Source organism: Penicillium robsamsonii, assembly GCF_028829455.1.
Source record: "Penicillium robsamsonii strain IBT 29466 chromosome Unknown utg000003l_segment0_segment0, whole genome shotgun sequence".
NCBI lineage: Eukaryota > Fungi > Ascomycota > Eurotiomycetes > Eurotiales > Aspergillaceae > Penicillium > Penicillium robsamsonii.
In genome coordinates, this window is record NW_026643221.1 from 4,395,960 (window position 1) to 4,420,128 (window position 24,169).

The 24,169-nt window shown below is 48.5% G+C and overlaps 10 protein-coding genes across 10 annotated transcripts; 5 read left to right on the top strand and 5 right to left on the bottom strand.

The window, feature by feature from the left end:
* Positions 1-221: 221 nt before the first annotated feature.
* Positions 222-3,133, top strand: N7447_006402 (uncharacterized protein; the record flags this gene model as incomplete). The annotated part of the gene is made up of 4 exons (XM_057230664.1): positions 222-648; positions 1,482-2,674; positions 2,726-2,830; positions 2,885-3,133. The coding sequence occupies 4 exons, from the start codon at positions 222-224 to the stop codon at positions 3,131-3,133; spliced, it is 1,974 nt and encodes a 657-aa protein (XP_057085754.1).
* A 298-nt stretch (positions 3,134-3,431) lies between these two features.
* Positions 3,432-4,715, bottom strand: N7447_006403 (uncharacterized protein; the record flags this gene model as incomplete). The annotated part of the gene is made up of 5 exons (XM_057230665.1): positions 3,432-3,739; positions 3,806-3,876; positions 3,931-4,304; positions 4,355-4,422; positions 4,475-4,715. 5 exons carry the CDS (start codon positions 4,713-4,715, stop codon positions 3,432-3,434), a joined length of 1,062 nt encoding a protein of 353 aa, XP_057085755.1.
* Positions 4,716-6,666: 1,951 nt separating this feature from the next.
* Positions 6,667-7,620, top strand: N7447_006404 (uncharacterized protein; the record flags this gene model as incomplete). Its single annotated transcript, XM_057230666.1, has 3 exons — positions 6,667-6,697; positions 6,754-7,209; positions 7,271-7,620. 3 exons carry the CDS (start codon positions 6,667-6,669, stop codon positions 7,618-7,620), a joined length of 837 nt encoding a protein of 278 aa, XP_057085756.1.
* A 70-nt stretch (positions 7,621-7,690) lies between these two features.
* Positions 7,691-9,139, bottom strand: N7447_006405 (Zn(II)2Cys6 transcription factor; the record flags this gene model as incomplete). The annotated part of the gene is made up of 1 exon (XM_057230667.1): positions 7,691-9,139. The coding sequence occupies one exon, from the start codon at positions 9,137-9,139 to the stop codon at positions 7,691-7,693; it is 1,449 nt and encodes a 482-aa protein (XP_057085757.1).
* A 536-nt stretch (positions 9,140-9,675) lies between these two features.
* Positions 9,676-11,170, bottom strand: N7447_006406 (uncharacterized protein; the record flags this gene model as incomplete). Its single annotated transcript, XM_057230668.1, has 4 exons — positions 9,676-10,212; positions 10,282-10,637; positions 10,692-10,965; positions 11,015-11,170. 4 exons carry the CDS (start codon positions 11,168-11,170, stop codon positions 9,676-9,678), a joined length of 1,323 nt encoding a protein of 440 aa, XP_057085758.1.
* A 999-nt stretch (positions 11,171-12,169) lies between these two features.
* N7447_006407 (F-box protein) lies at positions 12,170-13,786 on the top strand (the record flags this gene model as incomplete). The annotated part of the gene is made up of 1 exon (XM_057230669.1): positions 12,170-13,786. The coding sequence occupies one exon, from the start codon at positions 12,170-12,172 to the stop codon at positions 13,784-13,786; it is 1,617 nt and encodes a 538-aa protein (XP_057085759.1).
* Positions 13,787-14,857: 1,071 nt separating this feature from the next.
* N7447_006408 (uncharacterized protein) lies at positions 14,858-16,253 on the top strand (the record flags this gene model as incomplete). Its single annotated transcript, XM_057230670.1, has 2 exons — positions 14,858-14,994; positions 15,050-16,253. The coding sequence occupies 2 exons, from the start codon at positions 14,858-14,860 to the stop codon at positions 16,251-16,253; spliced, it is 1,341 nt and encodes a 446-aa protein (XP_057085760.1).
* Positions 16,254-17,426: 1,173 nt separating this feature from the next.
* On the top strand, positions 17,427-18,662 carry N7447_006409 (putative PP-loop ATPase superfamily protein; the record flags this gene model as incomplete). Its single annotated transcript, XM_057230671.1, has 1 exon — positions 17,427-18,662. One exon carries the CDS (start codon positions 17,427-17,429, stop codon positions 18,660-18,662), a length of 1,236 nt encoding a protein of 411 aa, XP_057085761.1.
* Positions 18,663-19,218: 556 nt separating this feature from the next.
* On the bottom strand, positions 19,219-19,599 carry N7447_006410 (LYR motif-containing protein; the record flags this gene model as incomplete). Its single annotated transcript, XM_057230672.1, has 1 exon — positions 19,219-19,599. One exon carries the CDS (start codon positions 19,597-19,599, stop codon positions 19,219-19,221), a length of 381 nt encoding a protein of 126 aa, XP_057085762.1.
* Positions 19,600-20,308: 709 nt separating this feature from the next.
* N7447_006411 (putative Ras guanyl-nucleotide exchange factor RasGEF) lies at positions 20,309-23,494 on the bottom strand (the record flags this gene model as incomplete). The annotated part of the gene is made up of 6 exons (XM_057230673.1): positions 20,309-20,389; positions 20,441-20,869; positions 20,925-22,390; positions 22,578-22,772; positions 22,835-23,159; positions 23,255-23,494. 6 exons carry the CDS (start codon positions 23,492-23,494, stop codon positions 20,309-20,311), a joined length of 2,736 nt encoding a protein of 911 aa, XP_057085763.1.
* Between the last annotated feature and the right edge of the window lie 675 nt (positions 23,495-24,169).

Genomic DNA, 24,169 nt, shown 5'->3' on the forward strand with positions numbered 1-24,169 from the left:
CTGGATAACCACGCCGAAATCTTTCGATGCCAAATTTAGTGATTGTTATCGAGTCTGTAACACTTTTGCGTTGAGGAAAATATACTTCCAAGGGCATGTTCCACCATGGACGCCTCAAACCATATTCACATCGACTGATTGGATGATAAAAAGTGATGTAACATGTCTACCCTTCTAGATAACCTCGAATCACCGTGCATTTCAAAGAATAGCAATCCAAGATGAAGAACCCAGTCAAGCAAATGTTCCCAGAGCTCGAGGGCTTCCTCGACTACGTGAAAGATATTGCAGAGAGCTCTGGCCGATGGGTCAACTGGCAAATCATCCGCGGCAAGCGACATGTGTGGTGGGAGACTGACCGGGACGTACTATCTCGATGGGCGCAATCGATTATCGAAACAGAAGAGCGCCTACGCGAAATCACCCAACACGAGAGATTCGTCAAGGACTGTATCCAGAAAGTCGACGCCCGATCCGACGAAGCAGCCAAAACTATTCTGACGGATTGGATCGAGGATATGATATCGCTGGACTATGAGTACTTACGCCTTGAGCGCATATACGACACCATGGTGGCGGGTTGTCCGGTCAGCCCTATCAAGAGTGGATATCTGTGGATTCGAAAACAGCCGCAGTGGCATCTTAGGAGTGAGTGGTTGCGAGAGGATTGTGCGAGGCGTGGCGGATGCTGTGGTCGCCCGTGCAAATGTTGCGAGAGACCACCCGATCCGACGAGGAGGAAGGGTTGGGGTCATTGTACGGCTCAGTGTGCTTGCTGTAATGTTGAGCGTGGACGTCGACTGAGTGAGAGGGAGTTGAGATTGTTGCAGCCGGACTTTGATCTTACGGTTTATCCGTGGAGTGATTATAGTCGGGAGATGTTTCATGCGTATATTTGGTCGCTTGACTAAGTTGTTCTAATAGTTTAGTTTGAAAAGATGTTGCTTGAATGTCTTCTGTTGAGATGAAGTTCTGCCTACAGTAGGGCTGCATACACTAGACTAGCCTGCATAAGCCAAGATAGAACGGAGGCAATCTATGTTGACCATGATCCGGAATCCCCTATCAGAGATGCGATATCCTTTCTGATTTTCACCCATTACCATCGGTTAGTTTCGTTCCCCTTATCATCCCAGGATGAACTCGTTTTGCTGGGAGCCGTGCGAATCAAAGACGAAGGAGGGGAAGCTTTAAAAGCCGTCCGCCAAGCCGGCAAGTTTCAGACATCGTGATTCGACCGACTAACAGGATCTGGTATAATTGGAGTTTCCCCGCACTATCTTGATAAGGCATCTTCCTAATTGCAGGGCAGTGGATTGCTTAAAGGGAGATTGCCATGTCTATCTTGCACCAAGTTCACTCTTTACTCCCACAACTATGGACAATCGAGACGAGACTATGTGGCCTCCTGGAACAGTGAGGTTAGAAGATAGTACGTGATCGCAACCAATACTACCAGGTACTTGAACTCACCAACGCAGTCCACCAATCCAGAGACCAGATAGTTCTATTCCCCACCCCATCAGCCGACCCCAACGATCCCCTCAATTGGTCAACATCTCGCAAAGTCCTCAATTTCACCCTAGTCAGCTTCTTCGTGCTATGGACTTTTGTACAACTTGACATCGGCTTCACAGCATGGGGCCCAATGCAAGAAGAGCTCAATTTCTCACTCGATGTACTAAACGCCGGATCAGCCATCAACTACGGCGGTCTCGCCGTAGGCTGCATTTTCTTCATGCCCCTAGTCCACAAGTACGGCCGACGTCCAGTCTACATATTCAGCGTCTCTCTGCAGTTCGCATCATGCATCTGGCAGGCCCAGACATACATAAGCGGGGATCTAATGGGCAGTAACCTGATCTCCGGCATCGGCGGTGCAATCAGCGAGATTATCGTGCAAGTTACCATCGCAGATATGTTCTTTGTGCACCAGCATGCCACGATGAACGGATGGTATGTCATTGCCGAAACGACAGGAGCTTTCCTTGGTCCCGTGGCATCGGGATACATTGTCGTCGCACAAGGGTGGAGGTGGATGTGGTGGTGGTGTGTCATTTTCTTCGGCGTCACACTCCTCTGTGTGATATTCCTTTTCGAGGAATCGAAATACATCCCCATTTTGGATGGCCGTGACGTTGCCCGGGATGCACAGGTGACTGGATTACCGTCCGAGCCGCCCAAGGACGGGGACGTGGTAGATGCAAAGGGCGCCAATGAGAACGTCGTGAGTCGCGCACCGACCAACCCGGATATTCAGATGAAGACATATTTCCAGCGGATGGCCTTGGTGACCACCACTGACGAATCGGTGTGGCCGCATTTCTATCAACCAATCGTGGCGCTCTTTACCTTCCCGGCTGTTGCGTACGCGGCTATCACATACGGTTTTACGCTGGCCGTGTTTGCGATCATGACTTCGCTACAGGCGTCTTATATGATTCTGCCGCCTTATAACTTCGATGCTGCTGGAATCGGACTCATGAATGTGGCTCCATTTGTTGGCGCTGTTCTCGGTTTCCCCTTTGGTGGACATTTGAGCGATAAATCGATTTTGTGGTTATCCAAGCGCAATGGTGGTATTTATGAACCGGAGATGCGTCTTTGGCTTGCTCTTCCTATCGCCATTGTTTGCCCGGCGGGAATCCTGTTGTTTGGCTTGGGGATTAGCTATGTGAGTAGCTTGGTCAAAGCGTGGAATTTGAACCCTTTTAACACTTTCTAGGGTGCGCACTGGGCTATTCTTGCTGTGGGATTCGCATTTTATGGATTTTCACTTGCTGCCATCAGCGGTATCACGCTTTCTTACCTCATGGATTGCTATCAGGATGTGAGTACCGATTTCATTCTGAGTGGGCCCTCTTTCTAACTTCAGGGCTTTTAGATTATTGGTGACGCATTAGTCGGAGTGATTTTTATGCGAAACATCTTCTCGGTGATTGTACTTTTTGTCTTAACGCCTTGGGTTGAGGCGATGGGCATGCGAGACTTGCATATTTTGGTTACAGTCGTTGCGTTTGTGATCTACTTGATCCCTATCCCACTTCTCATCTGGGGTAAGAACGCTAGGATTGCTACAGCGCCGAGTTACAGGAAAATGGCTGCAAATCAGCTTAGCCACCGGACTATCTAGGATTTATGGCAGTTTGGAACTCGCCTTTGTGCCTGTTGAAACTCTAGATTCTTCAACCGAGGCACGCTGCCTTAACGACATCAAGAAATGGTATAATATTTTGAGACAAGCTCATGATGGTATTTAAAAAAAATAATAAGACTATATAGTAAAGACGTTAAATGTCAATGAAGGTATCACAAAGAAGATTATAAATGAGTGTGCCAAAGTTTTGTTTCCCCCGACTCCCCACCCCCCACCCTCCCGACCAACCTGTGCAATCTCCGCACCCTTTTCCGTTCGTGAACATTCTGCAGATCTAGACTCTCTCCGTCATCTTCTCATCTTTGTAAACCTCATACTCAGACTCGTCAAAACGTTGCTGGATTACAAACGAGTCATCCTTCTTGTGGTGGCAGGAAGTGATGGTGGTGGTCATGGTTCCAGAGTGGCTCGAGCTCACAAGAGTCCTGTCGGTCATCTCGGATACGTTGTTGTTGGAGCGAATTTGAGACCAGAAGTTGCGCTTACCCACCTTGAACAGGGGGCGGAGGTTAGGGAGACAAGCAGCTGTGATTCCAACTGCTGCTTCCATACAGGTCCACACGATAACGGGGACTTGGTTGTCTGGACAAGTAATTAGTGATATAGATCAGACGATTTGAAAGGAGCATTAGCATGGTAGAAACTCACAGGTAATATCAGGGCCCATGTTAACCAGATTAACCATAGCATTGAGGCGGAAGATACTGAAGATCAAGGTTCTAGACATGAAGTGTTAGTATTCTTCCACGGAAAAATGTGACTATCAAACATACAGGCCACCGACGAGGAAGACTCCGGAAAGGAGTAACTTCTGGGACTTTGGGACCGGCAAGTTCCACACGACGCCCATGGGCATGATCAAGAGGATAACGTCGGTAAGGATGTTGGGGATCTGCATGCCATAGTAAAACTTGGCTGGATCAAGGCAGGCTCCTGGAATTGACTGGTCCCAGAACTTGCTGGCGGGAATGCACAGCAGAGCACCGGCGACGTAAACACCCACAACCCAGAGGGTGACGAACCCAAGCATCACGTTCACTGCAGTTGCCATGTGGCGGGTTGCAAAGAGTCGCTTGTACAGAGCGAGAATGGAGTATTTGATGAAGGCAATGCAGCCGGTGTAGATGAAGGCGTTGGCAAATCCGAGCTATCTCGAGTCAATGTGGGTACTTGATATAGGGCTGAGAGGTTGCATACTTTAAAGTAAACCAAGAGATTCTTTGCTGGGATCATTGTGATGTGGGACCCCATTCCATTGTACAGGACTACGTTTGTTAGTTTCAGGTTAACTGGATGGCGTACTTCGATCCCACTCACGAACAACGACTCCACTAGAGCATGCATATTTGAAGAACAGAGCCATCATAATCAAGTAATCATCCATGAACAGCCTGCTCCCGGTTATCTTCCTCGCCAGGATCCTCAAAGCAACCGACAAGGTCGACAAGGTGTAAGCAAACACCAGTGCAATAATCATGGACCGGCGGAATTCCTGGTTCGGGTGCTCGAAATCCCCTTCTGTCCACGTGGGGACGGAGGAATGTTCGGTGGAAGACATGACAGGTCTGGTGGACCACCAACAAGGCAAAATTAAACGAGAGTAAGTTGTTGGTTTGAAATATTTAAAATCATCTAAAACTGCGTTGTGTCTTTAATATACTTGAAGGAGATGAGAAAGGGATGGGGGGGGGGGGGGGCATCTATGTATCCTGGATCTGTCATATGGTTCGAGATCCAAAATAACGCAAAGGTCATAAGAAGAGTTCACAGATCACATTGTTGACAGGGCATGGCTTAGGTGCAGATGGCAAGCCACGGTCTGCGAACTAGAATGATTACATATTGCCTTGGAAAAAGCAAGATACGGTTAATCAAGGTCAGATCAAATAACCAAGTATTTTGTGCCTTGACCGTAGATATTTTGCGCCAATCATATGGAGACCAAGTCTTTCCCGACGTATCATCTTAGGATGTGGATATATCAGATTTACGTCTGACAGGGATCCACTACTCTGTTGCAAGACATCAACACCTAGATGTGATAAATGGAGATCCTCGAATATGCTAGCATATTGCTTTTCGGGTTGCAATAATTAGAAATATGCAATGACTGTTCATTGCAAGATTAATCAAGTTTGACCCTATAGTCGGGATCAACAAACTGTTAGGTTTTGGCATAGGGATAAGCCGTAGAGTTTCCAAGAACTTAGGATATACCGCTGTGCCTAAATTGACAGCTGTCTCTACATGTAAGCCCAATCCAAAAACACCATGATCGTCCAATAATTGGAAAATATGCAGGTCATGGAATACACTTTGAAATCGCCGTTGCGGCAGATCTTCTCGTATCCCGGGATTACTCGATATGATATGTCCACTAGACAGCGGACACATCCGATTACGGCCCACATGGTGGCTTCTGTGGGAATTAGCCGTTGGCTCTTTGATTCCACATGGTAGCGTTTTTGTCATTACGAGTGAATATATGTCTCATGCAGACTGTAGTCGACAACTGCTTGATCTCCAATTGCTTTTCTTACACGCACAGAAATGCAATCTTGAAAGCAATATTCAATGCAATCTTAATTGGAATTCTTCAATACATCGTATAAGCCACAGATTTGTGCAACATAACTTAATCGTCCGGGAAATGTCAATCCATCGCAACATCCCTCATCTTCGCAAGGGGGCTCGAGGGGTATACCGGAGATTACGTCTCCCCCCCCCCCCCGGCCCCTACAGAATATATCATTGGAAGTTCCACCTGCGTACGTCGTAGACATCTTTCCCTCTGAGTTTCTGCCCTTGCCGTTCGGCCCAATGCCCTCGACAAGGTTCGAAGTCTAAGGCGCTTCGGTCCTTAACAACATTGGGTTAGCAAGATACTGAATGTGTACCCTGATCGACCTGATGCCACCATATCAACCCCAGTTGGAGTGGCGAGAATTCAAAAACGGTTAGTGTGTTTCTATCCACACATCAACACACAGACCCCAAACGGGTCAATTTCACTTCAAACTAGTTTGAATACAGCACAAATCCCCTAGAGACATTACTCAGATTCCACATGTATTCACAGCCGCAATTTAGGTTCCGACCTGCAGCTATACAATCCAGGGAGACGACATGTCGTCTCAAGGCCGCACGTCATTTCCTAGGTTGCAGATTTCCCTTGACTCGAGCACACCCTTGACTCCCCTTTCCAGGCGCACGAACATGTGGCATTGGATATCGCAATGTTTTCTCCGTCTAGCTCCACTGTGGGCCTATGATGAACCGATTAATATCGTTCCGATCCAATTGCTGAATCCGATATCAATCGAACCAGACATGGGCCCCCCCTTCTCCCCCCCCCCCCAATCAAAAAACAAGCTGTGATTAACATGCATTCGATCTAACGATTAGCGTCAAGCCACACGATCGATCAAAGAAATCCCCCCCTCCCCAAAAATATTTCGTCCCTGAAGTTCTTCTGGGATACAGTATCAGTCGATTGCAGATCCGACAAAATGACCAAGGTCGCTCTTATCACCGGCGGCAGTATGTACTTTTCCCCCAATCCCCGGATCATTCATTGACCAAAGTTCGAAAAACAGCCAGTGGGATCGGCCTTGCAGTTGCCAAGGACCTGAGCCAGACCAACAGTTGGCAGGTAAACATTATTGGCAGCAATCAAGAACGAGGTCAAGAAGCAGCAGCTTCCCTGTCAAATGTCACATTCTATCAAGCCGACGTGCGAAGTTACCAGCAACTAGCCGCTGTCTTTGACCAGATCTTCACTGCCACTGGTCGGATAGACTTTGTCTTTGCGAATGCTGGAAGAGCGGACCACGTCAATTTCTTTGCTGGGTGTGAGACTGGCATCCCGCCCGACCCGGGTTCTGAAATTGTCGATATCAATGTCAACGGCGCTCTATATACTAGTTACCTCGCGATGCACTATTTCCGTCGCTCTCCAGAGTCAACGAAAGGGCATAGGAACTTGATACTCACGTCGAGTATTGGGGGACTATACCCCTGCATGCTAACCCCGGTGTACTCTAGTACTAAACGTGGGTTGAGAATAGACAATTTGAACATCTCAGCCACGAGGCATGGCTAATCAATTTCTAGATGCGCTTATTGGATACACTCGCTCTGTCGGAGAGCGACTTTGGGCAGAAGGAGTCCGGGTCAATGCTCTGTGCCCCGGGGTGGTGGAAACGCCTCTTTTCGCAGTTGAGGCATTTACGTCAGTTTTCCCGCGAGAAATGCTCATTCCCATGGACGTTGTGACTGGTGTAGTATCACAACTACTGTCTGGGGTGGATATGGTAGACGAAAAAGGGATGCATGTCGCTGGTGATGAGATACATTCCCGGGCGCTTCATGTTTCAGGGACCGGTTTCTTTTTCATTGAGAAACCCGAGATTCATGACGACGAATCTCGGGCCGTATGGGCGGCAATGATGGGGCATAAATAATGTTTTTTTGAGGGCTTTGTTAGGCTGGTTCCACTGCTTCATATCCAATGTTGGAATTGCGTAACAGCGTTTAGACTAGACCATGTGTGTTCATGCGTATGTAGTCACCTAGATTGAACCAGTAGATCTGATCTCCGCGGTCCCTCGCATTCCATACCGACGACAAGGAGCGCGCCACTTGAAGCTGCCATTGCCGGGAGAATGTCACGACTTCATGAATCTTGCTAATCACCGCTGCTCGCGCTTCAGTCCCGGCAACCTCAAAACATGCAACCATATAGGGAAATGCCGTGCATGGTATTGAACGCCCTGTTTCTTGTAATACCTTATCGATCTTCGCGATAATGGCGCTGGATAGCTGCAGAGCTTCCTTATCGCGTTGCCTAGAGGGATGACGTATCCGATGTACAATAAGTAAAGCCGCAAGACGGAGGATCTCAGCCTGAGCGAGCATCCCAACGATCTCAGACTGAATAAATCTTTCAAGAGTTTCCGGTGATGGCGATGGTTGCCATCGCGCCAGGGAGCCTTGTATCGTGTCCAATCGTTCCACCATCTCACTATCCATTCTCCCACCAGTAAGTTTTATCAAATGACCAGCCTCACAGATATCATAGAAATGAGCAAAAAGCGACGAACTAAGCCCAAGATACCGATCAACAACATTGTGGCGATCGTGTTCACCGATTCGGATAGTCGGCAACTCAGACTTCAGCAGACATTCAAAAGTCTCCGTACTAACCAAACACATCAAGAAATCCATAATACCAGAATCCATATCCAAGAGAGTCCTATAAGCGGGCTTGACAAGCGTCAACGTATAACGCGATATAAGAAATGACTGGCCATCGGCAACATGCATAGCAAACGTCACCATAGACACGCCAACTACAAGCGCAGTGACCAAATCCTGCTCCTTGTATATCTGCAACGACCGCAACCCTGAAACAGCCAGCGCCGCTCGTCGATGTCCGACTTCAACACTTGTCTTGGTGTATTGCCCATATTGCTCTCCGAGAAGCACGGCAGTACAGGCGAGTGTGGCGTCTTTCAATATAGGCGTAGGTGCGGGTCGAAGCAGGTTCTGCACAAACAAATGGTGGTGTTCCTCGTGGAAGCTCGGCCCGATTAGGTATTTGTGTAGTGGAGATGGTGCGACAATGTCTTTCATCAGATTGAGGAAGTGTCTTTCCGACTGGTCTAGTTCCGGGAACAGGGCTGGGTTGCTGGATAGTCCTTTGTCGAACGGGAGGTATAAACGGGGATAGGGTGTGTTTTGAGATGAAAATAGGTCGAGTGTCTTTGCGTTGTGGGAAACTGAGCCCAAGCTGGTTGGAAGATTATAGGATAGTTTTCTTGCGACGCGTGGTATCCGTCCGGGTTTTGCGACGTTTCGTGTCGTTTTGCAGGTTTGATTTAATCGGTCACATCGCTCGCACGAGGTTGTTGCACTCGGCCGTCGGCACTTTTCTTTCAGTGTGTGACATTGATCGCAGGCTCGTTTTGGGGCGTGAGACATATTTTGAAGTTATTCAGCTTCACGCATTTGGAAGCTATGCCATTAAACTGGTCTTAGGCATCACGGATTTCAAAGAGAGGGGTTATATCCCAAGCAAGTCAAGTGAAATCCCACGATAAGGTCGGGTGGACTTGACTATTACGTCCAAGCGTGTGGGGACCCTATAACGTTGCCTATTTAGCTGATCACTCCACCTGCACCATTATCTTCACATAAACTAGATCTCTTTTGAGTAAAATATTCCTTTGTATAGTTAGTTGGGAAAGCTCTACCTTATTTTCCATGATTACTTCCACATTGCTCAAGATAGACACAGTGCTGTGCACAGCGCGTTTACTTCTTTTCTGCAACAGGTAACTGGAAGCACTACTGAGCGAGCCAGCATCTAGAATGTGCAGCCTATTTCGGGGTTATTTTGCAATAATATTGAAGATCTGTCTATAAAAACATGGGATCATCACCCTCGTCAATTAAAAATATAGTTTATAACACAATAAACAAGACACGTTCCAGTCGTGTAGAGAACAGAATAGAAATCAATCTCGGCATTTCAAACTATCCACCATGCACCTCCAAACAGCTTCAGGCAGTCTCCCATGTACCCAGTAACCACCGTCCTCCCCATCCCGGCCCCGCGCTTTCCACGTCACCAACAAATCATCCAAGTGACTTTTAGTCTCGCGGAGTAGTCCACAATAGTCAACACTGCCCTGTACAAAGAGCGGAGTTTCGCCTTGAATATCGAGATCATAAAACGGCAGCTTTTTCCAAGAAGCGATGCGCGGTTGAGCCGCTCGGCTGCCATATGACTTTGGCACCATGGGACTTTTCTTCAGCTTTTTGTGCTGATCGACAATCTCTCCGATGCATTCTGGCTGCTTGGCCTCGTCAACCGCACGCCGGATGTACGTTGCCAGTCGAGCCAATGACGGAGTCGTATATTCGCTTGTTGGCATTGGATCCGGCAGCGGCATCATATACCAGGGGTTAGAGAGGTTTGTCTCAAACTGGAGCTGTTTTGAGATGTCGATAACTAGCCCGAAGCTGTGAGGAGTTGGTGGATGTAAACAAGCCTGTGCAGGGTATGGTCTTAGTGAACTTTTTCAATTTTGGGTCAATTGAACGAAGGCGGGATCACTGACCTTGTAGATAAAGGCTAGTAAGAGATCATGCTCGGTTACTTTGGCCTTTTTACTTTTAGCTTCTTTTAACCAGCTCTTGACTTTCCCTCGGGGGATCAACAAGCTCTTGCTGATGCGTCGTGTTGAACGGTAGCATATATCCCGCCCGACCTGCTTTCCGAGAGCCCCGATTCCGGCTGCCCAAGTACGATGCATTGAGCATTTGTGCAGATCTGCGATCTGATGAGACTGAATCATCTCTGTGCATTTTTCGAGTACTTCCGATTTGAGTGATAATGCTGGCCGGGCATGGTGGGCGTGGGTAATGCTCCCTCCTCCCAGGAGAGTGCAATAAGCCTGGATTATTCGATGGGCGCCTATAATTACATCGTTAGCTCTATTGATTTGTTGCTATCTGACATGTCATCTACCATTTGCATTGCAAAGGGGCTGTAGGAATTTGAACCCTATTATGCAGGCATCGGTTAAGAATACCGTTCGTATGGAGAAGACTCGCTGCTTCCATGCATGCAAGAATCCATAGCCAAAATCTAACACATTATCGAGTGCCTCGGAGTCAACCAGTTGTGGAGAGTCCAGCCTGGAGGAAAGGCGGAGAATCTCGTTGAGTCTTTGATTAACGGTTTTTCCTTCCCATACCTCGGCCAGGTCCCCGGGGTCTTTTGGATGCAAGAATTTTGTTTTCTGTTTGATTTTAGTCTTTGCAAACTTGCTGATCGCATTGAGTACCCACCAACGGGTTCATTCGTAAGTTCAGTACAGGCCATTGCGAGAGAAGGGTATCGGCGGCGAATTGAAAGTCGAGCGGGCTTGGACTGGTTCTCACTACGACTGAGAGAGTGAACTCGAGAGGTCGGGCATAGCCCATATCGAGTGGACTTGGTTTCATGTCGAAGCGAATGAGGATTGGAATAAAACCTTTAACAATATGGTAAAATAAGACGAGATGCAAAACTATGCTTTATAAAATCAACCAGAAATTTATTAATGGTAAAAAAGGACAAGATGAGGCCATCACTACAATAAATATGTTGATATTTGTATGTTTATCACAACTTTGATGTCTCCCCCCACATACTGCCCTCTGGAATGCGCGCCTTCATAGTTCTCCGCGAATGAGCTTCTTCACATGCACGATGGGAATTCTACACCCGCAGAGACTACCATTGGAATGTTGTATGATACAACTGGCCCCACACAGGTCTATCTGTCGCTCACAATTGCCGAAAATCAGTAGCAGTCTCGTTTAAAGGAGACGGGAAATGTGCCAGCTGGTCCTTCTGCACCAATCGCTTGCTATTAGTCGACGTTTGCGAAAATCTTGACTTCGTTCTCAATTTGACTGCAAGGCACGAATTCCAGCTTATCCTGCTATCAAGTATGGTGTTGGACTCTCATCATTGCGATACCTCACCAATCGTTCATACAAAATACACCCACGAGCAATTCTGGTAAGAATAAAGACAGTTCAAGGCAACAATTTGCCAATATTCGACACCAACGGTGCTCATTTGAGCTCTTATCAAGGTCAATAGCGAGACATGTTCTACCATCTCCTCTGAAAGCGATGGCTTGTTCAGTGAACGTAGTGTCCAATAGTCTAATATGATCAGTGATTTAAGAAACTAGAGGATACTGAGACATCAATAGAAATATCGCTGAATATACGTCGGCTGCTTTACATTGCATGGAGTTTCGAACATAAAGATCGGTCTGAAGGAGAAACCATACCCAGCCTTCTTTTGCGATCTGATACCCAGTATACCGCGAGACAGGAATAGGACACAGAGACCCAAGCGGGCAACTAAACGGTCACTAGCCTACGGCAGACGAGAATGACTCTTCGGGCAACTTCGACCATCCTTGACAAGAACAGTACCAACTCTGAATGGCTTCTCAATCTCTGCCCCCACGTATCTCAGACTTTGGCATTGACCGCATTTCCAGCCTTCCCGTCGAGCTTCTCATATGCATTTGCTCTTACTTGGCCAACCGCGACATCAAGTCTCTACGCTTGGCATGTAAAATCTTGGCACAAACCGCTCGTGTCCGGCTGTATCGTGTTTTCCTCTCTGCCCACCCATGCAACATCGGAGTCTTCCGCGAAATTGCAGACCACGAAGCTTTCCGGCACAATGTCACCGAAATCATATGGGATGATGCTCGCTTCATCGAAGGCCCACAGCCGCATCCCCACCCTGTTTGGGAAGTTGACGAGGCAGATATCGATCCCGTCGAAGGATGCCCCAACTGGTTTGTTGCGGAGTGTAAAGAAAACATTGAGAACCTCAATATGCAAAGGGTTTGGAAAACGATTTACGACTCAGATCGACCAAATCATATGACACGGAGAAAACAAGGTATCGCGCAACCGCCGCTGAAAGTCTGCTGGCAATTGTATCAGAATTTGTTCCACCAGCAGGAAGACGTGCTGTTATTGAATAGCGATGTGGATGCTTTTATCTATGGAGTCAGCCGGTTCCCGAGACTGAAACGAGTCACCATAACCCCCGCAGCCCACGGATGGCTCTATGCCCCGTTATATGAGACTCCTATGATTCGATTCTTTCCATGTGGGTTCAACTACCCAATTCCACGGGGATGGCCGACATCGAACGATGGGGAAGTGCCGCGGTACGCCCATCCCTGGAAAGAAGCAACCGAGGTCCGGAAGAACCAATGGCGTGCAGTCAGAAAGGTGACATCTGTACTCGCAGAAATCAAACACAATGTCTCGGAATTGGTTCTGGATGTCAACCAGCTTCCGACCGGCCTCAACTGTACAATCTTTGATCAGCCGTGTGAGGAATACAATAACCTCGTTCAAATACTTCGAAGCCCCGGCTTTTGTCGTCTAGACCTTACACTCCTTGTGGGAGGGCAAGAAGGTATTATCGGTAACAACGACAAAACCTGGATCTCATTTCGCAGCGGGTATCTTAAGGGGGCTCTAGCCGAAGCAAAGGATATGAGGTATATCAGTTTCGGAACAACAGTCACCACCGACACCATACATGACATAAAGGAAAATCCCACCCATTTTATCCCACTACAGACCATATTCCCTCTGGAGGAATGGCCAAAACTCCGCTCCTTCACATTATCAAATTTTCTGGTGAAGCAATCGGACCTGATGGATTTCCTCGCTGCACTTCCGAAGACCGTATGTTCTATCGAATTGAGTTTCCTCAAATTCCTTGACGGCAACTGGCATAGTCTGCTCACTGAAATATGTGATACATTATGCTGGAATCAGCGAGACAACGCATCAAGGCCAAAACTCATTGTTGGTACAGCGGACGGGATGCGCCGGGCGGGGTTAGGCACCTGGCTGGACGGCGAGCTACACGAATTTCTTTATGGAGATGGACCGAATCCTTTTTGTCCCGAGTATGGCGACTTTGTAGATAACGTGGGAACTTGCCGGGATGCATTTGAGCCGGAGCACCATTGGCCCAATGTGAACCCGTTGACTCTAGTCCAGATGGGGTACTATAGGGCGTAGCCCTTCGCTGACATGCTGTAGTTGTGTATGTAACTAGATATGGTAAAGCTTCACCTCGCCTTACCTTGGAAGACATATACCTTGTTTGACTCCCTACACAATAACCCTAGCATCGGAAAGGAATCAATCGAGACATTTACTAGACTGAGTTGTAAACTGATGGGTTATGGGTTGAGATCATTTTTACCTTCAGCTGCCCTCATTGTCCTAGTTGCGCTCCCCCTTGCAGGTCATCACATTATCACATTGTGATTCTGACCGACAATTGGCTGAAAGGAGCCAGTCTTGGATTGGATGGCATCATAGAAAACAGAATATTGACTTTTAGTGATAAGGAGAGCAATGCATTGGCTTTACAGTGAGAACTGAAACAGGATATTTATCTAGGGCTCGGCCCGTGTAAATGTATCCGGGAAGCAGATGTATCGAAATCCGTTTGCCATGATCTCGATCCTGAAGAAATTGACGAATAGACTTGAAGAGCTTAGGTGGTCTTATGCATCCTTCAATATAGGGATGCATGTCTGGCTAGGTGCTGCATGAAGCGGTGTGCATTCATTTGCAGGCAAACTTAAATATCGCCCCTTGTCTTATTAAGTCTCGTCTTAAGCGAGGTTAGTAAGTTCCTAGTTTTGATATTTCAGATAGATCAACATATTAATCACTTCGCTTTTTTTAGCCTATCAAGTACGGAGTACCCTAAGTTCACCCCCACCGGCCTATGATTCCAACTTGAAGATACATCACGATAATTTACTTTTCATGTAGCTACAGCTTCACTATTCTATAACAATATGAGTGGCTGGTCCCCGCTGGTTTGGTCGTACAGCTGCAGTCCTCTCTTCCTAGCTGCAGATATGCATGCACCCGAAATCGGTGTTCAGTGCCATCGGGCTTCTAGCCACAAGGTCCAATGGACGACTCATCTGAACTGCTCTGTATCCTGCTCATAGACCCACCGAAAACCCCCTTCGTACAAACTTACAACATTATATACTCTGTATGCCCTCTCATCCTGCATATTCCCGTTTTACCCATGAAGGCGGGCATTGGAGATTTGCATGATCCATCATGATATGGGACTACTATAAAGGCAAGACGATATTCGTTACCGGGGGCACAGGCTTCATCGGGACTGCGCTTCTATGCCGACTTTTGAGCCAGTCGTCTCCGGAACGAGTATATGTACTATGTCGAGGTGGCTCCGAGTAAGTGACCAAATATATACAAGTCAAAATAACACCCACTGACTTGAATTACCAGTAAAGCAAAAGCGAAATGGTCCGACATACTCCCTCCCTCTACCGCAAAGGTTCTCACCGAAAACGAGCGGTTGACTATCCTTGACGGCGAATTGGGAAATACCGCGACAATGAGTTTACCAGAAGAGACAATACAGATGCTGAAACGGACAGTACACATTGTGTTTCACGCCGCATCGTCAGTTCAACTACACAATTCTCTGCGAGAATTAGCATATACGGTGCTGGCACCAAGCATATGTCTCACACAATATGCCCTCAAATTCCCCAACCTCGAGCGCTTCGTGTTTTTCTCCACTGCATACGCCAACGCCCATCTATGGAAAACCCACGAATCAACAGACGTGGCAGTCGACGAGAGAATATATCCACTCGGCAAGGAGGAGGAAGATTACTACAAGAACGCACTTGAAGCATGGAGCGCAGTACAGAAAACCGGCTCATCCGACGAATACGACGCACATGATTTCCCATGGCCATATGCATACGCCAAACATCTAGCCGAACGATTAGTCCTGCAGAAGGCAGCTGAGCGTAACAGAATGGACAAAGTCCTAATCATCAGACCGTCTGTCCTCGGGCCAGCCGATAAATTCCCATACCCCGGTTTTGCGACCTCGGAGGGAGCCCCCTCGACAGCATGTGCAGCGGCATACATGTTACACCCAGGTCGTCGAATCAAGCTTTCAACGCGATGCGAAAAACCAGACCAAGAATCTACGATCGACGAAGTCCCGATTGATGTAGTGGTGGATCGAACACTGGTCCATGTGGCGCTGAGGACGAGTGGGTGCATCCATGCTGTGAGTGGGGAGCAGGGCCGGTTATCGACCGAGGAATGGTGGCGTGCATTCAAGAAGGAGAGACGGATACCCTGGAATTCCAGGCCTTCCTGGACCGACGAAAGCTGGAATTCCCCTAATCTCCACCAAATGGCTCGGCGGTTCAAAATTATTGGGACTTCGTTTGCGTTCTCGCAGGAACGGACTGTTAGAGCCGTGGAGAAGCTAGGGGCTGGAGAGAAAGAGGGTCTTCAGTTATTTGCTGATCGGTCCAAACCTTATTCCCTGCATTTGAGACGACATCATATCTATCATCAGGCTGTGCAGGTGGCTAAGATGAAGAAGTGGCCTGTGTGGTCTGCTAGGCTGTTGTGTCGGAAGGGAAAGCCTGTGGCGTACCTAGCCGAGAATGTGAAGGCTTGAACATTCATGCAGTGCTCATTTGCGTTAGATTGCCGATAGCGAGCAAAATTACGTGGTTTTTCCAGTATAGCCAGTCAACACCTACTGCGGGAATGCAAGCTTAGTGCTTCCGGTGCAACTTTGCGTTGTCGATGCCGGTTTCTGTGCTGCAATAGAACTGTATGGATTAATTCGCTTAGGGGATTTCCGGATTCGATTTGCACCCTCTTTCGCCTGAATGACATTTCCATTGGGGATGTATTGAGGGGAAATGGATGGCGAGTCTATAAATAGGTTTTCTAATGATCAATAGATTAGACCTTTCACAATTACATTATTCGATATACATCTTGCAAGATAACCTTTCAATATGTGCTGTACAGACAGTATATCTGTACATTCAACACGATGAGGTTCTCCATACAGAATCATATAGGCTCTATGAATAGGTAGATCCACATGGTGGAAACCCGCTTTTACAATATGCTATCTTGTCGCATACATGGCTTCCCGAGCCTTCAAAGGGCGTCCAGTAAGTCACCTATCAAGATATGAAGTCGTCCTACGCAAAGCTGAGTGGCCGGTTTAAGCCCGAGGGATGAAACAAGCTGAAGGAGTACTGTGATCTTCCCAAAGAGGATGGCTGGGAATGGGCTTGAACGGATACCTGTTGCATCGACAAAACAAAGGCTTCCGATACACCGAAGCCATCAATGCCATGTTTCGCTGGTATAAAGAGTCCATGATCTGCTGGGGTATATTGAGAGGGCCACAGGCATCCAACCTGAGAAATTACAAAGATTTGACAGGTTTTCGGTCTAGGAACGTTTGTCTTGGGCTTCGCGGAGAAAGACGACTCTAATGGACTTTAATGAACGAGTTCGGTCACTCAAGTAAAAGAAGCTCAGTTCGTAAACCTCAGCACCTTGTCTTACTACGGGTGGTGCAGTCGAGTCATCTCGCATGAGTTTGAAGGTGAGCGATCAGGTCACTCAGCGTACAAATAAGATCAGTTGAATTGATACAAGGTCATTCAACTCTCCAGACTAGCTCATATTCTCCAAGGCCAAAGACCGAGTATAGCCCGCGGACCTGTTGATATAGATCTAACCTTGGAACCAAGCGCACGGACCCGATCGCGGGGGAAAAAGAAATTCTTCTCCGCCACCAAGTCACAGGCCTAACCAACACAATATGGCTCCGACGGCGTGTTTCAACTGCAAAGAGGCGCGAGCCGTTATCATCCGACCTAAGAATAGGCACAAACTCTGCCGAGCCTGTTTCATCAATATTTTCGAGACCGAAGTACACGAAACCATCATCGGCACCAACCTCTTCTTCCCCGGCGAGCGAGTAGCGATCGGAGCCAGCGGCGGCAAAGACAGCACAGTACTAGCAGCCGTACTGAAAACTCTCAACGAGCGATATAACTACGGACTGGATCTATGTCTACTGTCCATCGACGAGGGCATCCGCGGCTATCGCGATGACAGTCTCGAGACCGTGAAGCGCAATGCCGTGCAATACGAGATGCCGCTTGATATTCTGGGATACAGCGAGCTCTATGGTTGGACGATGGATCAAGTTGTGGAACAAGTGGGCAAGAAGGGCAACTGCACTTACTGCGGAGTGTTCCGTCGGCAGGCGCTCGACCGGGGCGCAGCACGCTTGGGCATCAAGCACGTTGTCACGGGCCACAATGCGGATGATGTTGCGGAGACTGTCATGATGAATCTCCTGCGTGGTGATCTGCCCCGTCTGTCGCGTGGTACTAGTATCGTCACTAGCTCCGATGCTTCCGATATCAAGCGCAGCAAGCCTCTCAAGTACGCTTACGAAAAGGAGATCGTCCTCTACGCCCACCACCGTCAGCTCGACTACTTCACTACTGAATGTATCTACTCGCCGGAGGCATTCCGCGGCAGTGCTCGTACCCTGATCAAGGATCTTGAGAAGATTCGTCCCAGTTCGATCCTCGATATCGTCAAGAGTGGCGAGGACATGGCCGCGCTTGTGCCAGTGGAAGTCCGGGGTGCGGGCAAAGCCAAGCAGTCGGAGGAGGAATCGGCTGGTGGATGTGGCAGTCAAAATGGCCGAACCAGTGGAGGAGAGATGGCTGCAATGGAGGAGCAGCTCGCTCAGAACGACGAAGCCGAGTCACTCGAGACCGAAATCAAGCTTCCTAACGGTTCGCGCGTGAAGCCAAATCGCGGCCCGACGGGTAAGGCCGTCAAGGCGCAGACTATCAAACACTGCGAGCGCTGTAACTACATTTCCAGTCAGCGGGTTTGCAAAGCGTGCACGCTGCTCGACGGTCTGAACCGGAACCGACCCAAGACTGCAATCGAGGTTGGGGTTGGCATGGAAGACGAAGAAAGCAGTTCAACTTTGATGAGACAGATGGAGCGTGCCCAGCTCAGCGCTACCTGAAGAGTCAACCAGGGAAACACGTCTATTCAAAAGCCCAACCTTCAGCGCCAGCAGCCTCGGGGTTCTGGAGCATTTCCACCATGACCCTTTTGCTAGGCCCCACCGCTGCAACACAATCACACCCAGTGTCAACATCAGGTGTCCATTCTCGGTGCCCCAGACACTGTGCGGCAACCCATGTGGTTCACAATGAACAAATTTTGAGGTCAGCAGGACCTCAAGATCAGATACCCCCAAGTTACGACTGGAACATTAGTCCAATGCATAGCATAGTGAAAGTTTCAAAAAAAGAACAAGTTCATGCTCCTTTGCAATGCTTTCTATTTTATTTTATACATGAACCGTAGTATACAAATCCCAAATATCAACAATAACAACGCCGTTCCATCGAATCCATGCATCCCAACCAAAGTTACACTATCTGCAGACAACAGATAACCAAGCCAAGCCCAATCCGCCTCTATCGTAGAATCATCATCTATTGACCGTATTCAGAATCAACAGTCCATGATATAAGACGAACCAAGCGAGGCCAATCAATCGCCTCCAAACCCATCTACTCCTTCCCCTCAGGAGTATGCAACTCAGGCAAATCAAATCCAACCCGTCTAGCCGTAAGACGAATCTTCTCTTCCTCATCCATACTCATGCCAGGGTTATAGCGCTCTAGAAGCTCACAGTAGACACGCTGTGCGCGGGCATACTGAGCGAGCTGCTCTGCTTCTTGGAGGCGGAGAGTGCGTTCTTCGTCTGTTTTGGGGGTTGAGAAGGGGAGGACGTCGGATTGCGACTTTGGCTGCAATGTTGACGTCGCTGGTGCTGAGCGGAAAATCGCGCGGAGGTTTTCGTGGAGCGGGGAGGGGGTTTTGAAGCTGCGGCGTGGGAGTTCGCGGAGGATGGCGCGATAGGTTGTGCGCGCTTGGATGGGTGCGGACATCTTTTTGGTTGGTTGGGGCCTAGGGTCCGATAGATTGGTTTTATGGGGTTTGTTTGGGCGGGTTTGAGACCCTTGTGCACCGGGAAGTGGAGGTGAGTTTGTTTGTCTTTGGTGTCTTGAAGCTGGGCGGAGGTTGAGATAGCCGGGTGGATAAAATTTCACGTGATTTGAAATGTATGCGGCGCTATTCATACTAGTCCAAGTGGAGATTATTTCGGAAACTTGATAATTGTCCAGTACTTCGTACTGTCGCATAGCTACGTTTATACATATCTGATAGATGGATGATGTAAGGAAATACATATATAAACATGTCAATATATACCAGGGTAGGATACTATCTGAAAACAGTCAATAACCGTCACTACCCACACCTCGGCAGGCATATGTACAAAATGTCGTAGCGGGGCGTTTTTTTTCAAGATGTATCACCGTTACAAGCGTCATATCGACCCCCATAGGGGACCGAGTTCATAACGAAAAGCAGGCAAAAGACAACAACAACAGTATTTATCAATCATATAGGGGCATGGCGACATGAGAAAGGAAGAGTGGGGGAAGTAGAGGAAGGTAGAGAGGCTAGGGAGGAAGGTAAGGGTGAAGATGTTAGATGGGGTGGTTGTGTGGAAGAGCAGTCTCAATTCGTTTTGAGACTGACGGGCATGAGTGCCCTAGGTTGCTAGAGGCGTGGCCGAAGAAGCGACTGGGTTTAAGAACGCAGCCAGCCAAACTTCCTTCGTCCCTCGGCTCCCGTGGACGGTTCGACATGCAAGCTACGGGCATACAAGTCCTAGACGACGTTAATGAGAAGAACAATGATTCACAATAATGAAGATCTTACCTCTTCGTCTCCAGAGAGCTTCGAGTCTAAAATCAGTCGCTCGACATCATCGAACTTCTGGGCCTGGGGATGAGGACTCTTCTGGCTTCGTTGAATACCAAGAACAACCTCGCCCATGACCTCGAATTTCTTCCAGTTGATGCGAGATTTATTCTCGCCGACAAACGTCTTATTGCCTTCTTCGGCGGAGACAAGGTCGCGACGGTGGAGAGGTAGGAATGGGATTCGCTCTGAGAATGAATTCTCCCAGGCAAGGCGGTAGGCAAAGTGGCTTCGTTGGGTGCTCATGAGGATAACCAGACGCATAAACTCTTTCTGGGCTGGGATGGGGATCAGGTCTCGAGTTTGCGTGAGGCGGTGGACGGGAGTGCCGTTGATGGCAGCGATTACGGCACCCAAGGAGTTGTAGTTGTTTTGGCGTCGGAGTTTCTAGCAGGAGATGTTAGTCGCTGACTTTTAGAGTAGCTAGATTCAAAAAACCTACCACTGCGATGTTCATGAACTTCTCTAGCGCCTGCGCTCTATGCTTGGGCTTATCGCGCAAAAGGATCAGGCTGGCTACAAAGAAGGCCAGATGGTTGAATTGCTTAATCATCCGATTGACATTCGCCAAGCTCTTGATCTTATCCTTGTCTATGCCCGAGAGGCTGACATGACGCACAAGATCACGCGGCCGGAATGAGTTGTACATGATCCAGTCAACCCGCGTCAGTTCTCGTGCGAACTCTTCTTCTGGGGTATCCATGAAAATTCGCCACTGGAGTTTGCCAAGTGAAGTCTTATGTGTTAATTCAAGACGCAAGGCCTCTTTTTGGGCTGCTTCGAGGCTCAGCAATGTGAATGACTGGCTGGTGATGCTGTTAGGTTTGTCGGTGTTCGAGGAGACTGAAAGAGTGCCCGAGAGTCGTGATGTCGAATCATGCGGCCCAGTACTGAGATCCAACGCACTCATACTATAGATGGGGTCTTGTTCTTCTTCGGTGTCGTAAGTATTAGTACCAGAGTCAGCGCCAGTGTGAACCGCTGCTGGAGAACTTCGGCCAGAATTGTCGAAGAATGTCTCAACCTGTTGGGACTCCTCGGAATCACTTTCACCCCCATATGCCCAACCAATATCATCATCTTCTGCATTCGAGTCTAATTGCGACCCGATCTCCTTGGCAGCGAACATGTAGAAATGGCTCTTTTCGAGCACAGCGACAAATTCAATGATCCGTTTGCGAAGTTTGGGATGAGCGAAATCTCCAGGATAATCCGAGGCCCATTGAGCCATGACATCAAGCAGTCGCAGCTGATCCGCCATGCGGGCCAGCTGATCTTCGTTGCCCATCTCATTTCGCTCGAACCGGCTTATCAAGGCACTTAAGAGACTTGCGGGGGCGGCAAACTTTCGGTACAAACATAGGAATGTAGAACGAAACTTTTGGTCTTGTTTCGATAGCGGCAAGGAAATCAAACGATCGACTAGCTCGTCAAATGATAGACCCGTCTCTGCACTCGAGTTGCTCTCGCTGCTCGGCTTTGGCCGCACAACTGCGATAGGGCTCGGGGGCCGGCTCTGTCCATCGTCTACCTCGTCGTCCATGTTTAAGAAACTGTTGAAAGCGTCTGACCCTCCACTGTGTCTCCAGGCGGTATGCAATCGTTGCTGACGGCTATCGTGGTTGGGGGAATGTTGTTCTTGTGCTGACGGCCTGCGGGTATTTAAACGCGCTCCGGATGGCGGAGTTTGCGGTCGCACCGGTTGCGAGTTACTGCGGGCATAACGGTGGGGATTGCCTGTATGTTGCAAATAGTCTCCGTCGGTTGCGAGACGGTTTTCACCATCCCCATCGACACATTGATCCGAGCCCGCTGGACCTGTGAAAACTGGGTTTTCCGAGTTGGCACGAGTATGCCAATTTTGAACGGGTTTAGGTGATCTCGGTGAATTAATATTAGAAGAGAGATCTAAGGATGAAGAGAGGGGTTAGTTTTTAGGGGAAAAGCAAAAAAAGCTATGGGGAACAAGTAGCGAACGCTCCTACCGCGACCCACCTTGGCCCGCTTCCGCTTGGGGGTCAAGGCACTTCAACCCGACAATGGTTTTGTCCCAATGAAAAGGGTGAAAAGACTAAATCCAAAAAAAATTGCTCACCTTCTCGAGTAGAAATCACTGCCCCCAAAACTAACGCTATACACATGCGTTGAGATCGAGGCGATGAAAACGAAGTCCGATAGATTTCGTATCGATCATGGATCGCATCCACTTCACTCTCTTCCAGAGGTTCAGGGTTGACATCACATTTGCAGGCAACCTGCAAGAAAGGAAGATCCGAGGCAGCCAATGAGTCTAAATTCCCGGAAAGATCAGCCCCCCAATACCGGTACATCCAGAGCGAAACGGAAACCTACCAATGAGGTTTGTTGTTAAAGCAAGTCGATCCGGCTTGGTGGCATCATGTAGAACCAGAACCCCGTCAATAACTGGCGCGGATTTGTCGCGTCCTGCACGTGGCCAGACGATCTTCTTGTCCTGGTCAAATTGAACCTGTGTCAAGTCGACTTCCATCAGATGCACAATATAGACCGATCCGTTCAATGACATTTTCTTCTTGTTCATATTGGAGGTAGGCGGGCTTTTCATATCCAGCGCACATTTAACAAAGCTGCTCTTGCCGGCGTTTTCTTCGCCAGCCACTGCAATCGTCACTTCGGGGAAACCGCTCTTGGGAGATTCCTATAACAGGCAGAAAAGGGACTCGTCAGCGATTGGAGCTCTTTGTACACCGTAGCCATAACCCGCTCGGAATTCTGGATCAATTGAAGACATACCCCATCCTGCTGACGAAATTCTGTGCGCTTGATCTGTTCGTCTGTAATTGGCGACCCCTCATCCTCCTCCACCAATGTGTGTTCGGAGTACGTCCCAGCTCCTGGCTTCCGCGCCGCATCGAGTTTATAAAGGCCCCCGGGGGCTGAGGAAGTACGACTTCCCATTCCCGGTCGTTGCGGAGCTGCCATAGCTTGAGCTTTGTCACTGTAAGCTCTCTCTCGGCGGGTCTGCGAGATCATGACGGAAACGGTCGGCAGTAAGGCCGAATGGATTCGGTACAACGCCCTTACTGTGTAAGTTCAGATAACGAGCACAGCACATCCATCGTTGGAATCAAGTTCGGGGTGAGGCAGCCATCCGAGGTGTTATCGGGAGTTGATTGAAAACTACCCTGATTAGCCGGATCTGTCGCGGATATCCTTTGGTCTTGGCGGGAAGAACCTTTGAAATTATAAAAGCAGTATGGACAGATCACAAAGAGTTCCAAGAATGGGGAAGATTGGGGATAATGGAATTGGTCCGAGATCCTCTTTTTTTTTGATGGGATTCTCGCATATCATTGGAAGCCCACTAAGAGATCGTCGTGTTCGTGAAAGCGGCTGAACACACATGGGCCAACTAGAACCGAGGCTGGGGTCTAGGACGATCTCGCTTAAATGACAGGTCTACTCCGTACAAATGGATATTATTTATTGCTTAGGATTTGTTGAGCTGCAGTAGCTGTTTTGACTGCCGGCCCCCCTGCTCTGCGCCGTTTGTCTTTTCAAAAATTAGATCCTACACAGAGTACGGAGTACTCCAATAATCCGTACTCTACTTTCTCAAAATACTCCATGTGACCAGTCAGAACATACAGATTCCGGATTTTCAGTACTTTTGTACTTTTGTACGGAAATTTTGGTCTGTCAAGTTCT